Genomic DNA, 17,479 nt, shown 5'->3' with positions numbered 1-17,479 from the left:
CTGCCCCTGGATGGTGGGGGGTGGGGGTGGTGGGAGACATGAGTGGGGGCCTGGTGGAGGCTGCCCCTGGTGGCGGGGGGGTGGGGGTGATAGGGGACATGAGTGGGGGCCTGGTGGAGGCTGCCCCTGCACTGCTGGGGGGTGGGGGTGGCGGGAGACATGAGTGGGGGCCTGGTGGAGGGTGCCCCTGGATGGTGGGGGGTGGGGGTGGTGGGAGACATGAGTGGGGGCCTGGTGGAGGCTGCCCCTGGTGACTGGGGGGGTGGGGGTGGTGGGAGACATGAGCAGGTGTGCAGGGTAGTCCCCTGTTTTGTGGGCTGCCTGCAGGGGCCGTCGAGGGTGTACAGGGAACACCTGTGAGGACCCACCCAGCCTAATCGCGTGTGTAACTTCCCACGCACCCCTGTAATACACGTACCAAGCCAAATCGCGTGTGATAATTCCCGCGCACCCCTGAAATACACGCGCCCAGGCTATTCGCGTGTGGAAATTCCTGCGCACCCCTGAAATACACGTACCCTGCTGTAATCGCGTGTGGGACTTCCCGCGCACCCCTGAAATACACGCGCCCAGGCTATTCGCGTGTGGAAATTCCCGCGCACCCCTGAAATACACGTACCCTGCTGTAATCGCGTGTGGGACTTCCCGCGCACCCCTGAAATACACGCGCCCAGGCTATTCGCGTGTGGAACTTCCCGCGCACCCCTGAAATACACGCGCCCAGGCTATTCGCGTGTGGAACTTCCCGCGCACCCCTGAAATACACGTACCCTGCTGTAATCGCGTGTGGGACTTCCCGCGCACCCCTGAAATACACGCGCCCAGGCTATTCGCGTGTGGAAATTCCCGCGCACCCCTGAAATACACGTACCCTGCTGTAATCGCGTGTGGAACTTCCCGCGCACCCCTGAAATACACGCGCCCAGGCTATTCGCGTGTGGAACTTCCCGCGCACCCCTGAAATACACGCGCCCAGGCTATTCGCGTTTGGAACTTCCCGCGCACCCCTGAAATACACGTACCCTGCTGTAATCGCGTGTGGGACTTCCCGCGCACCCCTTAAATACACGTACCCTGATGGAATGGCGTGTGGAACTTCCCGCGCACCCCTGAAATACACCTACCCTGATGGAATCGCGTGTGGACCTTCCCGCGCACCCCTGAAATCCACGTACCCGGCCAAATCGCGTGTGAGACTTCCCGCGCACCCCGGTATACACGCACACGTATTTTTTGTCAGCGTGTCCGTGTTTGTGGGTACCCCTTTGCACGTCATTTGTCCTGGAGGGCCACAGTATAGGAAATTCATCATGGCAGTATATGGGTGCTATTTGTTGGCGCACCTTTTGGCGCACATTTCTTACAGCCGCAGAGACGCTACCGCCTGCTTTCTTGTGGCGGTCTTGTTTGTGCCTGTGCGCTGGTTTGAGCGTGCGCTTTTTTGCCCTATTCTATTCCATGAATACGTGTTGTAGGCGAGCGTGTGGGCGTTCCGCGCACTTGTGCCCTGTACTTCCCCCGTGACGCCCACGTTTTTGCAAGTTGTTCCCCATTCCGAGTGTTACGCCCGTGTTCCGCCTACTTTTGTGGCGTGCGCCGCACTATGTGCGAATTTCGCTGTGGCCTGTCCGATTTTCGCTGTGACCTGGCGCACGCTGTTAGATGGCCTGTGCGCCAACGTGCGCGGCGCACTTTTTATCGCACATCCGCTGGTTTTCTCGCGCACGGACTTCCATGAATCGACGTGCGCTGCTTTTCGTGCGATTTTCGCACTTGCACTGCGATTTTCGCTATTCCACTGCGATTCGCACGTTTTTGCCCACTTGCGCCACGCTAATTATTCCATGAATCGGCCTGTATAACAGATTCAAGAGGCAATGACCAAGTAACATGTCTCCCTTCTGACAGGCAGCCAATGCTGTGCTTCTTAAAGCAAGAGCCCACATTAAACATAGAAGCAACAACAAACATAGCGAGAGGAGAAATGACTTTTTGTTTCTGAGAGTGTATTGTACATAGGATCCCTTGGTATCTAAGATATTAGGATAGTTTGTGTCCTAGTAGATAAGGAACTATTAATATCAGCAAGATTCAATCATTCAAGACTCCTATTGAGATGTATAAATTAAGTAATTTCAATCCACTTAATTACTTGCTGCTCTCCTTTTAAATGTATTCAATTCCTGAAACCATTAAGAGTAGAAGACGTGAAGGGAATCAACATTGTTTGGGTTAAATAATACCCAGTCTGGTGGACAAACCATCTCATTAACCTGTTATGCTTGCTTGTGCTCACAGTCACCAATCCAGCATCCTAGTGCGCAAGCATCACGTGCACTTTTTTATGTGTGGTGGCTATGTTTAGGCACTGTCCAGAGGCACATATGCTATGCACACAATGCTGGACACAGGAAGAATACTTATTGTATTAGCAACAAAGTGGACCAGGAGGGGTGTAAAGACACACAAGGTGAAACCAAAACTAAGTCCGTCCTGCTGGGAGCGACAACATCTCACATCCCAGTGGTACTTTTGTTTCCAAGGGGTTCCCAAACCCTTTCCTCCCACCTTGATTTACAAGAACTAAAGGTCGGTGACACAGAAGAGTCTGGATACAGGTAGCAGTGCTCCTTATTTTCTCTTGCCGTGACTTCTGTCAGTGGAACAGGCACTCCTGGGAAAGGGGCTACCTTGCCCCAACTTCCGGCACACCTGGGGAGGGAGGTCATCAGCTTCTGGGGAAAGGGGATGCACAGAGGACAAGAGTGACAATCACGTCTGATGACCAAATTAGAGAGCGTGGGGTTGACTCGTCCACAGGTTCACAGCAACACTGTTCTCGGAGGAGGGAAACTTCCCAGCCCATACACCTAACAAGCGTCGCAACGGACAAACCAATGAAACAATCAAGAGTCAAATTTAGTGAAACATGCTGGACAGCTCCCGAAGCAATGCACATGCAAATGGCCACAGAACTCCTGACACCAATTAGAGAGGCATCATTCGAAGGGGGACTGCAAGCTATGCACGACTCCTGCACCATTCTTGAATAGTAAAATGGATCCACTGTGATGGAGGTCAACCTGTATGTCTCTGACGTATGTAAGGCAGCGGATGGGGTCTTGATCCTGGGTCTTGGTCTCAGATGTCGTACATGCTCTCCAAAAAGGATTGCTGTCATGCAGCGGTGAAGATTCAAAAGGACGAACACGTGGTGCCTATATCTTCTGGGTTGTGGGTTTATCTGAAAATGTGTAAGGCAGAAGTGTAGACCTGTTCCTGGAGGGCTGGATCAAGATATCGGTGAACACTAATGCGCCGTCTCACTACTTCCTGTTTGAGAAAGCACGCAGGGCTCTGCCACCCAAGTGCCCATCGGCACCCAGGGCACTCCTCTCCAGATTGCTGACCTGTGGAGATGGGGATGTGGTCCTACAGGCCTCCTAGTCGAAGGAACCAATTTGTCACGAGGAAACATGAGTGGTGAGTCCCCGTGACTCCAGACGAGAGGTTTAGATCTAATATAACATATATGAGGATACGAAACATAAACTGAGGAAACTGAAAGTGCGTACCGATGTACTGGGCAAGGTGAGAGGTTTTGATGTGGCCCACATGAATCATAGTTTTTGGTGGAGGTCCGAAGAATGGAAAGGTACAGAGCTCAGAGAACGACTCAAAACAGGGGGAGGAAACTGAGGGTTTTATATACATACCACTAAAACTTGCCTCCCTTACTTCACTGCAAACTATCCTTTAGATAGTACGACTATGATCTAGCCTACTTGCGCCTCTGCTCTGCTTGCGATAATTCGTAATCACCATCTCTGTGCCTGACCTTTGATCCTTTACTTTGCCTGTATTTATTCTTTTATCTGCTATTTTGCTTTGTGTATTTATCTCTGTATCCTAAGCTGCGAACCTCTCTGTTCAAAGCTATGCCTCTGATTTCTTGTTGTGATAACTTGTCACTGCCACCTTTTGCCTTATTGCTGTTCCTTACTTGGCATTTCTGTAACCAAGCTGTGAATTTCCATGAAAACTCTGCGCCCTGATACCTTCGGGTCTGGTGCACAATACAAATAAAGAAACAAACAAACAAACAAACATGGGAACACTTTGCTGGACACGTTGGGGATGGTTGTACTCAGAACCATAAAGGTCCCTAGTGCTGGCTACATGGGAACAGGAGGGCAAAGATGCAGATGAGGTGGGAGTGTAATACAGGTAGTAGGTTGGGTATTTGGCACACAGCATCAGACTAATCAGCTGATTGGACAGTTTAGAGAATGATATTCATGTAAAAAGTAGGCATGCTTGCCAAGCAGGGTGATTATGAGACCTATTTACCCAGGTATTTATCTTAAACAGTTTTGGGCAACAGATGCTTCTTGTGGGAAAATGTAAGGTGGGTAAGAATGGGGAGGCCACGGAGATTGTTTCTCAGTTAGGACAGGGCATGGACAATTAGAGGTGCATAAGGAAAGAGGATGAGGTTACTGAGATACACCATATCTCTCTATAACTGTTCAAGCACAGACAGTGAAGAGGAACTAGGACAAAGACCCAGTCGATATGGAGGGACGTCAGGTGCGACATAGGGCCTGGACAGTTAATGTGTTTGAGACAAATGTAAGAGAGGGAATTTTTTATAGTTTTTCTTTACCTTTATTGAAACAATTCCACTTTAGAGGATAAGAGTGTACCGCCATGTGAGGTTGAATGATTCAAACATTTATATGGCGCTAATCATCACCATTGGCATCGAAGCGCAGAGAAATGTGGGTGGAAAGACTGACAAAGGATTAAGTAAAAAGATATCTTTTCAAATGTTTTCTGAAAAGGTTGAAATCTTCAATCCTATGAAGAAAAGGTGGTAACGAGTTACATAGCTTAGGGTCAGTCATAGAGAGAGCCCGACCACCGCAGCACTCCAAACAGTAGGCGGGGAGCTTAAGTAGGCCCAGTGAAGCCGCACGCAAAGGGTGGCTAGAGCAGTAGGGTACTATTTGTGTGCTGGAGTGCTAGGCAGCCTTCCCGCTGAGGACCTCCATGGATGATGCAGAGGGTCTTAAACTAAATGCAAGCTTTTACCGGCAGCCAGTGTAGGTCCTGCCGAGCTGAAGACACCGGGGCAGCGTAAGAGGTGATTTTGGCCAAGCAAACTGCTGCATTATGTAGTACCTGCAGTCGATCAAGGAGGTACGTTGGTTGACCAAGCACAACCGCGTTGTAATAGTCAAGGTTGCCATTTATCATGGCAGCACTGACTGAAGCATGGTAACAGGAGGGGGTGTAAGGTAACACTTGTTTCTGAATTGTAAGCCTGGAAAAGCCTAACCGCAGAAAAAGTGAGTCTAGTATCTTGACCCCAAGATTTTTCACTATGTTGGAGAGGGCTGGTAAAGGACCCAGGTCAGGTGACCGATAATCGGGAATCCATAGTGATGAAGCAAAAAGGGGGCCCAACCACGAGGACCCCCGTTTCTTCACCAATGAGCTTCAACCAATTCGATCCCATCCAATGTTTCACTGCCTCCAAAAAGGACTTCAGACGATTGGCCGTACCATCACCTTGGAGATCGAGTCGAAATATGATCTGAGTATCATCTGCATAAGCAAAGAAATGAAAACCAAAAGAATGAATGTCCTGGTTGTGCATTGAAAATGATCGACATTCTCAAGTAGGTACTTATGGTATGAAGAGACCAAAGAGGGAGGGTTGTAGTGATTGCTGGGAAACGGTCGAGGGAAGATAATTAAATTCTTAATGTGAATGCTCCTCTCCACAGTGGGGCTGAGATCCCATTGGACAGATCGATCAAGTTAGAAGAAAGCTCTGTTCTTTATCTCTGCATCTCACACGGGGTCTCTTTGCTGGATTGTTTCATCGTACAAGGCATGGCGATGCATAGGGTATCTGAAATGTGATTTCTTGCTGAATGGATATCTGATCACCCTTCACCTGAAAAGAAATGCCATCTGCAGACATGGGCACAGACGCAGGTGCACGCCTCAAGCCCTTCATCTAGCCAATACGAAGTTAGTAAACACTTTGATAGTAGCATTATCGGAATATTTGAGTAATAACACAGATCTGGTGGCACACTCCGAGGTCCCACAAGAAGCCCATAGAGGTTTTAAAGAACTAGAGGCCAATGTGTTCTGTGCAAATAAGAACACACTCATGATGACAGAGAGAGTAGAATCCAAATAAACACTTATGATATTAGAATGCATATAAGATCTGCGACATGATGGCACCACATTGCATGGGTTTGACAGGGCTAAGGTGTGACTGTGACTTAGGGCCTTACATCAGGGAAAGATTTGTATCAGGGATAGGCTAGGGAAATTGTATGAACATGGGAATAATATAGGGAAATGTCTTTCCTGGCTTCAGGAGATGGAAGATGCAAACCAACATTTAGTTCAGATTGTAGCGCATCAGGGCGGAGCGCACACAAATTCCTGAAGTATTGCAGAGGCATTCACAAATTAATAATGGAATGGAAAATGGAATAGAATGGAAATGGAATGGAATGGAAAAGGCAGTCATAGAGCGCATATCCGAAGATCCAAGCAAAAAGATGCATCTGGGCGCAGTTGGTATTTAATGAAGTACAGTCAGCAGTAGTGACCCAGGTTACTGAAAAAGGTGGGTTTTAAGCTTCTTCCTAAACCCCTCCAGTGATTCCACTCTCCTTAATTCAAATGGAAGGTTATTCCAAAGCTGCAGATCCTTGCATGAGAAACATCTGTGCCCAGAGCGAACTCATTTAGAGGATGAAACCACGAGTAGGCACCTCTCCGAAGACCTCAACGGTCGACCCGGTTGATAAGGAACACTTTTAGCTGAAAGGTAGGCTGGCGTCATCTATAGAGATCAAAGTTCGACACTGGTGGGACACAACTAGGGGGTTTTATTAGCAATATCCCCAGGAATAGAGCATCACAGGATACCAAGCAAAAACTAGAGGCACCAAAGAGTTAACAGGAACTAATGAATGCAATAAAATCACAGCAGGTACGGTAAGCTATTGGCCGGAATGAATTTGCACTGCAATCCTGGATAAGATGCGCTAAGGAATCTGCTAAGTGTGGATCCATGTCACATATGCCCACCGTACTGGAATGGAGAAGGATCCATAATGTACTTAACTATATGGAAAGACTGAAGACCCTTTCCAATGCTTTTCTTAGATGCAGAAAAGGTGTTTGATTCAACTGAATTCTATACAAACATGGTGATAAGGCTCCAAGCCTATGCAGTGGTCAGGGTGTACATAGAATGGCAAGAAGGAAAAAGCATCACACGCAGACTTACCATCAAGGAAGCACCATCGGGGATTCAGCCGCTCACTTGGTGGAAGTTGCGGCGTAGGGCTCTCCGGATCCTGAGAACAGAGATGAGAGAATCATTCCTTCATACCCAGGTTTAAAAATAATAAAAGTTCAGTGTATGAGTCAAACATCTGTGCAGTTTCTACATGCTACCTACTACAAGGGAGGAATGACACCCCAGAATGCCTGATCTTGGGAGGAAGCGTCAGTCGGAAAGGTTAATTTGCAAAAGACCCTTGAGGCAGATGAACACATCAGTTACATGTGCTAATGTCCTTTCAGGTGGATACGCTCTTTCTCACACAGATTTCACACCGAATAAAATAACTTGTCTCAGTGGGACACTTAATCAAAAAGAAAACCACCCCAAAAAAGAGCTGTGTGCAACATAGCCCTAAATGTTGCGCAAAACAACACACAAAGTATCAGCGCACCCGACATCACCCCCTGCGCGATATGTGCTTTGCTGGCTCATCTGTCAGATGAGCGCATTTTAAGCGCAAATGTCGTCACACACATCATGGTGCGTGGATAATGTGGGCATCGCGCTGAGTGCTCCAAAAACAATTGCATTCGTCTTCAAAAATCCCAAAAAGCAGAGAGTGCCCCCTAACACCAGCGGGTCAACTGTGAATCCTCTTTGCAGATGGAAAGTGTGCCTTACAATGGAAGGCAAGGATGACGAGCTTGGCCAGGAACGAGAGAAGGAACAAGGTCGAGAATCTTTCAGAAACAGAGGTGAACCTAGTCGCCCAAACCTCTTTCTGCTCCATGGACAATGGCCTATGGATGGTTCTAACCACAAATTTGCCCTGGGTATAACCAATCACACTACAGCTGAAGAAAGGCTGCCTGGACATAAAAAGGCACACAAAGGACACGCTGATGGTGGGCAGAGGATGCCATGTAAGTGGCAAAGGGGCTTGATCAGGAAGTGTTGCTCCTTCCGGGAAGTCCACTGAGCCAGGTCTTTGGCTCAGTGGACTAATGCACCCACTAAAGGGGCTTGTGTGTGACTTCATGGTCAAAGGTTCAAATCTTGGCAGGCCCACTCAGCCCCTCATCCTTCAGAGATCGATGAAATTAGTACCATTGAGTTGGGTAACAATAAAATACTGTTATTTGTCAATAGTGCCAAGATGCCCTGCTCGGGTGGGGGCTCAACAAATACACCTGCTATGTTCCTGAAGCATTGTTACTAGATGGGGAACCAACACAGTGGAGCTTGAACCAGGCTATTATCCCCCAAACCCCGTTTACCTTATTTGAGTGTCAAGGACATGTGCTTTGTGATGAACAGGGTGTTGTAAGGTTGACGTAACGAATTTCACCCCCAAAAAATGTGTGTAGGTTAACGACTGGCAGGATAATCTGGTACCATGTGTCTGCAAGTGGTGTGGTGGGCTCTGACAGCGCATGCGTTGGTCTAATGCCAGACAAGAGTGCTGTAGTGATGAAGTGCACATCATGGCAGGCCACCACTGCAGGCTGTGTCACCTCAATTCCCCTGACTCCATGGCAACAACACTACACAATGCTCTGTAGGCAGAGGCTTTGTGCCTCTGTTGCAAGAATGCTTGGTAGCCGGAGGACAAAGGACACATGTATATCCATTGGGGAAGGGCCATGATGACAGGTGGGCATTGAGTTTAAGGGGGAAATAACCCTGTGCAGATGGAGCAGCAGCATATAAGAATATAGATGGGTTGCCATTAACTACTGGCATATATTCCACTGAGGGGTGCCGACTGACATCTGATAGAGCACGAGCGGTTAGCTAGAGTTGTCTAGGATGTCACTCTGCACTCAAAGGTCAAATCCACCCCAAAGCTGAAAGGCACGCATATCCAGTCTATGTTGTTTATGTCACCAACTCTGCTGTGCCTTATGGACCAGCATTGCAAGGGGAGGGGAAGCAAAGCATGTGGGTGTTATCAACAGCATTACAGACGTTTTCCTCTCCCTCACCACACAACAAGCCAAACAAGAAATGATAAAAACCTTGCAGAGAAAATTCTGTACCCATCATCATCATCAGTTGCTTGTGAATTCCCTAATCCTCTGCCATCACATCAAAGTAGGGGGATAAAGCATTTAGAAACATAAATAGTTTCGAATGGCTTCAGTGGCTATACATCCGGTGAAAGTCACTGGAGCAGCTCACTCCACCATGAACAATGATGTGTGTGGAGATACAGACATGTGTAGCTGCTCACGAGATAGAGAGAAATGAACATGCACATACCTATATCTATTCTCTCTCTCAGACCGATGCTGCACCACAGGGCACATCTACTGAGGGTTTATTGGAGGGCATGCCACCTCTGGATGGGGATGAGGGAGTAGAGGAGCATGGACATGTATGCAGAGCCTGACACTTATCTAGGGACCTTGGCTGGGAATGCCATGAACGTGGAAAGTATTTGAGGTCCATTGTAGGCCCCAGCACTAGAGGTCAGAGGCCCACTATTTGCCATGACAGACACAGTGACATCTGACCTTGAGACACTGCAATGTGAGCATCGGTAGGCATGCACCTATACGCCAACCCAAAGCCTGTATAGTGACTAGGAAGAAGATAGCTCAGCATCAGCACTCTATCAGTATCCAGAGTTAGGAAAGATTTATTTTACTTTGTTTACAACCCTGAGATGACTTGTTGGAGGTAACTAAAGGCGTCTGCTCTAGGTGGGGAAACTGATCCTTCCATCAGACTATCAGTACTGAGAGACTATGGGCCTCATTACGAGGAGGGCGGTAAGGGGTTAACGGCGCCGGTAAAGGTGCCGGAGCCGTTAACCCCTTAGCGCCCCATTACGAGGTCTGATCGCGGGACCCGCTAAGGATGCCTGGTTTTACCAGGCGTCCTTAGCGGGTCCCGCAAGCTGCCCAGGATGCTGACGAAGGGCCCGTTGTTAGCATCCTCCACATTCCCATTGAGCCCTATGGGGGCTCGAATGGGAATGGCGATGTACCGGGTCCGGGTTCATTGAATGAAGAATGGCCCGGTAATTCCGCATTCAAGGAACCCGGACCCGGTACCTGGTACCCGGTAAGGGGGTAGCCATGCCGCTAAAAGCGGCATGCCTCCTTCCTCGTAATGAGGCCCTATGTCTCTCTTGGTGAATTTCATGTACTGCTACAATTGCACACATCACCCTAAAGTGAAATGCAAATAGGAGACTTTGTTTCCTTAAAATGTTTCTGTAATGGCTTTTAAGTTAAACTTACAATGTGTCTAGGATGGGGTGATGGCAGCAAATATTCTTTACTCCTGCAGCTTTGCATTTATCACAAATGGCTACTAAGTGTGGCTAGCACCCTAAAATGACGGTCCGATGAGATTTTTGCCTTTCCTTTGACCATATTCTTCATTGGTCTTCTCCCTGCCCTCTCGGGTCTGGAATTTCCGTAAATGGGTCATGCTTTTTGGGGGGAAAGCTGCTGCTTGCCAGGGCAAATAGGAGATTTGTTTGTGAGCCCAAATGTGGGGGCTGAGACTGTCTGGTTCCAGTATACATCCAGCTGCCTGAATATGCATTGTTGGACAAATGTTGTGGCCAGTGGCTATCCATGATTGGATAGCCACTGCCAGTTTAAATGGGGTAGATACTTACCATTGGTAGACCTGGGAGAGCTTCCACTCCAAATCGTGGATTAAAGGAAGACTCCTGTCGCCATTCAACAGATCATCATTGGAGTCAAGACCCCTTAAAAGATGTACAGCCTCCTAATGACCCATGGATGCCTCCTGCAGGTGACCAGCATCCACTCCAGTGAAGTCTCAGTGAAGTCCTGTCACTCTGCCTGATCTCTTGAAGACCCTTGTCAGTGCGTCGACCCCTGGACCAGTGGGAACAACCAGTCTCGACCCTTGCTCGAGGATTGTGCCTTCTGAGTCTTTGGAAGTCTCCCTAGACCAACCTGTGAGCTGGCCATCCCCCTCCTGGGCTACCTCGCTGCAGCCATCAATGTTCTGAGTGCATCCTTGGAATTTGGAGGATCTCCAGCTTGTACTACATGATGCCTGATCCTGATTTTTGAGCTGTCTTGCATCAACAGAAGCCATGCATGACCTGCTCCGTTGTTCTTCCACTGAAGATCGCCTGTCGCCGCCTGACCATGTTAACTCTCATTGCAATTGTCTTCTTCACTCCCTAACGGTCTCCTGACATCACCAGCTCCACAGAACTCTTCATCTTTTCATCTCTTAGGTGTTCAAATGGAAGATGCCCGGAACCGAGATTTAAGCACCGCCACCAACCAAAAGTAAATCCTGTGCTGAAAAATGACCTGTACACATGCAAATCCACGGCCTGCCACAACTGTTTCAAGCACAGAAGAGTGTCCCCCCAACAGAATCCAGAACCTCAGCAGTGTTCTCTGAAGAAATCAGATTCAGAGTTAACATACATGTTCCTTTCCTGCCTGTTCTACATAGAATTACATGGGTGCAAAGTCCTGCCCCTTTCGCACTCTTTTCTGATTTTGGTCAATGGAGGCCTGCTCAATGATCCAATCCTAGGCCTATCCTAGAATAGGGGATTGAGTGAGTTTACTTACCTGAATTGTACTTACCTTTTGAACTTTATAACATATTCACTTGCATCACCCAATCATATAGTAAACCTACCTGAAAAGTATAACTTTGGAGCTGATGACTGTAGGGCACGAGGTCCCAAACCCTCTTAGGGTTAGACTTACTAAGTGTTAGGGAATTGTTTTGTGGTTACCCTACAGCGCTTCTACTATACGTTGTGCATCTAAGTACTTACCTGTTTTGCAATGGTTATTGAACCAAATGCTTTCTATCTTCTCCTAAGGGTGAATGTATACATATGTTTTATAGTAAGTGTGTGACAATATTTGCCTTTAGGTTCCACTGGCTTAGTGTGTATTTTAAAGGTCTAATAAAATCATTGTATATTTTCGTACATACCTGTCTAACTGGAATTATTGATGTTGGCCTAGACCACTCTCACACCCCTCCTGAGTGTAGGCCTTGCCACTATGCTGCTTTACCTTGATGGGCTTGGCTAGACTTCAGTTACTTCCCAGTTCACCATACTAGGTTTGGCTCCCAAAATCCACCCCTCAGGGTTGATTTTAGAAATCCATCTTAACACCAAGCCCACGTCCCTCTCGTCAATGTTAAGTGAGGGTCTGCAGTGTGTTTGTGGTGAAGTGGGACAACCATCGAGGTCCTAGTTGCTGAGGCCAGATGGACCAAAGGTGGTCATGCAGCAGAGCTCAGGGAAATGCAAAAAGCACAGTACAGTTCTGCCAGGAGGCGGGTCAAGATCTTGCGATGCCAGCACACACAGATAATTGGCGCATTGCTGCAGCCCTGGAAGGCTGTATGGCAGAACTGGTCTCCCCATCAAGCCGCAGTTTGGCACAGAGGGTAACCAGCTAGCCACAGAATGTTGAGAAAGGACCAACCCAACCAGAACACCAGCAGCGACACCGGATCCGGTACACAGTGGCTCAGCGCCCCATGTTCATGTGTGATGAAACATGAAGAAAAACCTCTAGATCAAGATGAGCCACATGATTGAGCTGTAGAAATGTGTATGGTGGGCGGTTACATCAAGAAGGAGGTGCTGGCAAACATCCCTGTCCTTCTTAGATTGCATATTGGCATCCCAGATAATGAGCAGCTGTCAACCTACACGATGGAGGTTTTGTGTAGATAGCATACTTCCATCACAGCACACCGCTACATAATATGCGACAGAGATGTTCCCAGAAGAATTGCAGGAACCCAATAGAATGCCTGGAATTCTCAGTGTGGTACCTCAAGGGTTTGAGGCAAACTTCCCCTCTCCCCTTTCTATATGGGTCTGCTACTGAAGCAGCTGTGGCCTGAAGGTTTGTGTTCAACAAAATAGTTAAGAACTGTGCTGAAGTCCGTGTGTACTTCCTCAAACATGTCTCTGCTTAATGGGATCCACACTTCGTACAACTCACCGTCTCTTCTTTAGTTGCCAGCATGCAGGCAATGGAAGATCATTTCCAGCTGTCTCGTGGCAATATCAGCTGGTGTGCAGGAGCTTGCAGGGGCCGAGAACAGCCCTTCCATACCCCTGCACACTAGCTGCTAAAGGAAGGTGGAAACAGCATCTCAGATCTTTAGATGTTCAGCATGGTTGGTTGCCAAGGACAGCTTTCATTTCCCTCCAGAACCTGGACTCAGAGGGACACAGCCCCCCAGGATCCTGTCCTTTGTCAGTCACTGCCAGAAGGAGCATCAGATGTGGTTCTCAGAGAATGCACCTGTGAGTCATTGCGGGCTGCGCCAATGCTAAGGCTGCTTGTCACTTTGTCCCTGATTATGGACTCTGATGAGTAAGAATAGACGAGTCAGAAAAGCCTACATGGCTCATTGAAAACCCCAAATCTTGAAGCCCATCTCTTCCTCAACCCAGTATCCACACCAGCCCTCACTTCCATGGCCGCGCTGCTTCTGTGATAGGCGTCTATAAGAAAGTAAGAGGGCTGGGAGGGCCCACCTTTACAATCCGTCTATAGAAGTGGGTAGGTTATTGCTGCCTTTAAGAGGAAACACGAAGGAGTATCTGTATTGGGGGGTCGGTTAACACAGTTTAGGACTAGAACCTGGAAGAGATAGATGTAACTAAATGAAAAGTGTGACGTAATGCACGTATTATCTTTCCTCTTCTAATGTTTCACTCTGTAGTTTTTCCCTTGAATAGTCGCTCCTTAATTCTTTTCGTTCCCATCATTTCACTTCACATTGCATCATTCAATAGTTGTCTCTTACTTGAGCTCTATCGTTCTCCCCTTTTCTTCTATTAGATCTGAGTCACCTCATGTCCCATGCTCCAAACCATTCTTCCTTCATTTGCTTTATGTACCATATTCAGTTTCACCATCCTTCACTTAGCCATTCCATCCCTTCTTACTCTCTCGCTTTTGCAATTTCTATCCCATTGCCTTTTCTCTCATCCCTCTTCACCCTTCACCAGAATTCGAGGGAAGAGTACCGCAACACTGTGTGTTGGCTGCAGTGCATGTTTCAGTAGTTTGCTTGCATTGTTGTTTTTACTTTCCTGTGCACACAAGTCTCGGGAGGATAGCTCAGGGGCAATGTGCTCGCCTTGGAAGCAAGGCGACACGGAGCACCACATGTTCGAACCCACGGGTCAGCGCTTAGAAACCTCTGGGTATTAAGCGCGTCATAAATAACATATCATATCAAAGGATGAGCCCTGCGGAGAAATTGGCTGTGAGACTCTGCCTTTCTCTCGGAGAAAGGGCCATGAATCAGGATTCCCAAATCCACTTCTTGCACTATGTGCTTATGCTGAAGAAGGTGACAGGGTCCCAGAATCTCTGTGTAAGAGGGCATGAGTCTGAAACAAATTCCGATAAGTATTGGGATTTATTTATTTCATTAATTAAAATTACAGGGAAAACAATGCCTTTTTGGCACTGAAATGCTTAGAAAACTTCTTAACATTGATTTACAGAGTGGAGGACCAGTGTCCTTAACAATGGGTGAGATCATGGGGATATGAGACCAGATGATGCAGGGGAGGTCGAAACATGAACTAGGGAAGGACAGTAGAGCATGATACAGGAGCGGGGAAGTGGAGGAATGCTACGTTTTAGGATGAAGGGGTGAGGTATAAGTGCCATGGGGTTATTGTAGCGAGGTAGGTGGAGAGAAGAACAGGGAGACGTGGTGGCGTAGAATGCTATGCAAGTGGTTATTTAGAAAGGAGGAGAGCTAGGAGGTTGGATGTATATAGAGATAGAGTGGGCGTAGTGCAGAGAGGAAGAACATAGTAACGGAGCAAGGAGAGGAAGAGAGCAGAAATGAGAGGAAGTGCAAGGGCCACAAGTGAATGTGTTTATACTTTACACTCTGCCTCATAGACGACCAGCCTCAGTGACAACGAGCTGGGGAGGTGGAGGTGAGGCGGAGAATGTTGAAGAGTGTTTGAACAGCAAAGTTGTGGACTTTGTCGAGAGGTGAACAGCAAAGTTGCAGACTTTGTCGAGAGGTGAAAAAGCATAATCGGAAAGGCCAAAGAGTATACTAGCACAGTAGTCAGATTGAGAGAGCACTAAATAGGAGATTAGCTGCTTAGCATTGTTGAAGGGAAGAAAATGCCTTTTAAGTCTGGCCGTAGTGGCAGATTTGGAGATGAAGAGCGAGAAGTTGTCAAATGGGTCGAAGACGACATCAAGATTGTGAGCAGAAGCAGCGTAGGGGAGCTAGTCAGGAGAGAACAATAGAAGAGGGGAAAGGCCAAAGAGTATACTAGCACAGTAGTCAGATTGAGAGAGCACTAAATAGGAGATTAGCTGCTTAGCATTGTTGAAGGGAAGAAAATGCCTTTTAAGTCTGGCCGTAGTGGCAGATTTGGAGATGAAGAGCGAGAAGTTGTCAAATGGGTCGAAGACGACATCAAGATTGTGAGCAGAAGCAGCGTAGGGGAGCTAGTCAGGAGAGAACCATAAAAGAGGGGGAGAGGAAGAGATAGCCTGTTTGGATGTGAAGTAGAGAAGTATTTGATGAGACAGTTAAAAATCTTTGACTGTAGCTCATCTGATGATCTGATTGGATTGTCATCAGCCAAGAGTTGATAAAAATAAGTAATAGGAGGAGGCCAAGGTGCCAATAGCAGAGGTATAGAGAGTGAAGAGACCTGTACCAAGGACCAGGACCCAGGATTGGCCCTTGGGGAACAACAACAGTAAGGCTGCTGAGTGTGGATGTAAGACTGTTCCAGGACATCTGGAAGTGTCTGGGGGGTGAGATATGAAGCAAACCAAGCGAAGGCCTTGTCCCTGATGGCTATGAGAGAGAGTTTTGAGAGACGATCAGAATGGTTGATTGTATGAAAGGTAGCAGAAAGGTCGAGAAGAATAGGAATAGATCAACGGTTAGCATGACCAGCGGAAGAGAGGTGACTCAGTAGAGTGCAGAGGACGGAAGCCAGATTGAAGAGGATCCCATAGGTTGTGTGTGTCAAGGAACTCGGTGAGTCCGTTGAAAACTACACGCTGTAGGATTCTGGAATAGTGAGGTAGAAGAGAGGCAGGACAAAAGTTGGCAAGACAGTTAGGATCCAAGCCAGGTTTCTTAAGGATAGGGATGACAATAACCAACTTGTAGGATGATTAAAAAGTGGCACTGTCAACAGAGGAGTTGAAGAGGGAGGTAAGATATGGAGCAACATTGGGATCTATGAGTTGCACTATGTGTGGGTATATAGGGTCGATGGGGGCACATGAAGGCTTAGGATTCTGATCTGCACCTCTGTCCCAGTACCAACTCCAATACTGCTTCAAGGATTACGGCAGAAATGACTGCTACAATATATACATAGCATATAACTCCAACACTGTACAATTTGATTAATCTGAGTGTGTTTTCCCACTTTCTGTAAAATAAACCTTTCTGACAAGGCCCACTAGAGCTTGAAGCTTAAGATGTCTGAAACAATGTAGTTAAAAAACTCATGAGAGTCCATGACTTTGTAAATGCAGCTGAACAGTTGCAGAAATATTTTCCAAGACTAAAGAGCTAAATCCACTGTCTGTGCCAGTGGTGGTGGACGGGGTGGTCATGGTGGTATGGTGTTGCCACCAGCCATGTGATGCTGGGTCCAGGAGAAGTACATGGGACATTCTGTGGACCACCACAGCTTGTCAAGGACTAAGTTACAGGAGCCTCACATGCATCAGACTGGCTCAGCCCCTTTAAGCTACTCTGAAGACCTTAGTAAGGAGCAAGTCTACCTGTGGCCCTTTATGTTGACAAAAGTAGATTCCCTTCTTAGCTTAGATGCATATTCTGAAAAATATCACTCTGCCCCTGCAATGGCTGGAGTTTGCATCGGCAAGACTTCTGACACCCCATCAAAGAAAGGTGCCACTTTCAAGGCATTCTGCTGCTTCACATTGACGATTGCGCAAATGTCACGCATTGCTCGTTTTCTGTCAATGATTATTTCACAATTATGTAATAGTTACTCCAACCCATGATCATCTTTCTCGGTTGGCTGTGATTCAAGTTTGGGCAGAGTTTACCAGAGAAAGGGTCTCTCTCTGAGGTACAGCAGAAACTTAGAATCTGCCTTCTACTCCCTTCAACAAGTAG

General features: G+C 47.5%; 1 protein-coding gene across 6 annotated transcripts in view; it reads right to left on the bottom strand.

Moving 5' to 3' along the window:
* DGKI (diacylglycerol kinase iota) overlaps positions 1-17,479 on the bottom strand; it is a 1,316,934-nt gene that overhangs the window by 315,932 nt on the left and 983,523 nt on the right. For all 6 annotated transcript variants that reach the window (XM_069628758.1, XM_069628759.1, XM_069628760.1 and 3 more), the window contains one exon: positions 7,328-7,397. In XM_069628758.1, coding sequence (XP_069484859.1) covers positions 7,328-7,397 — 70 coding nt within the window. The remainder of the gene's footprint in view (positions 1-7,327; positions 7,398-17,479) is intronic.

The sequence above is a fragment of the Ambystoma mexicanum genome, chromosome 12, assembly GCF_040938575.1.
Source record: "Ambystoma mexicanum isolate Mex_15411 chromosome 12, UKY_AmexF1_1, whole genome shotgun sequence".
NCBI lineage: Eukaryota > Metazoa > Chordata > Amphibia > Caudata > Ambystomatidae > Ambystoma > Ambystoma mexicanum.
Note: the sequence above shows the minus strand (reverse complement) of the source record. Positions and strands in the feature narration are given on the sequence as shown.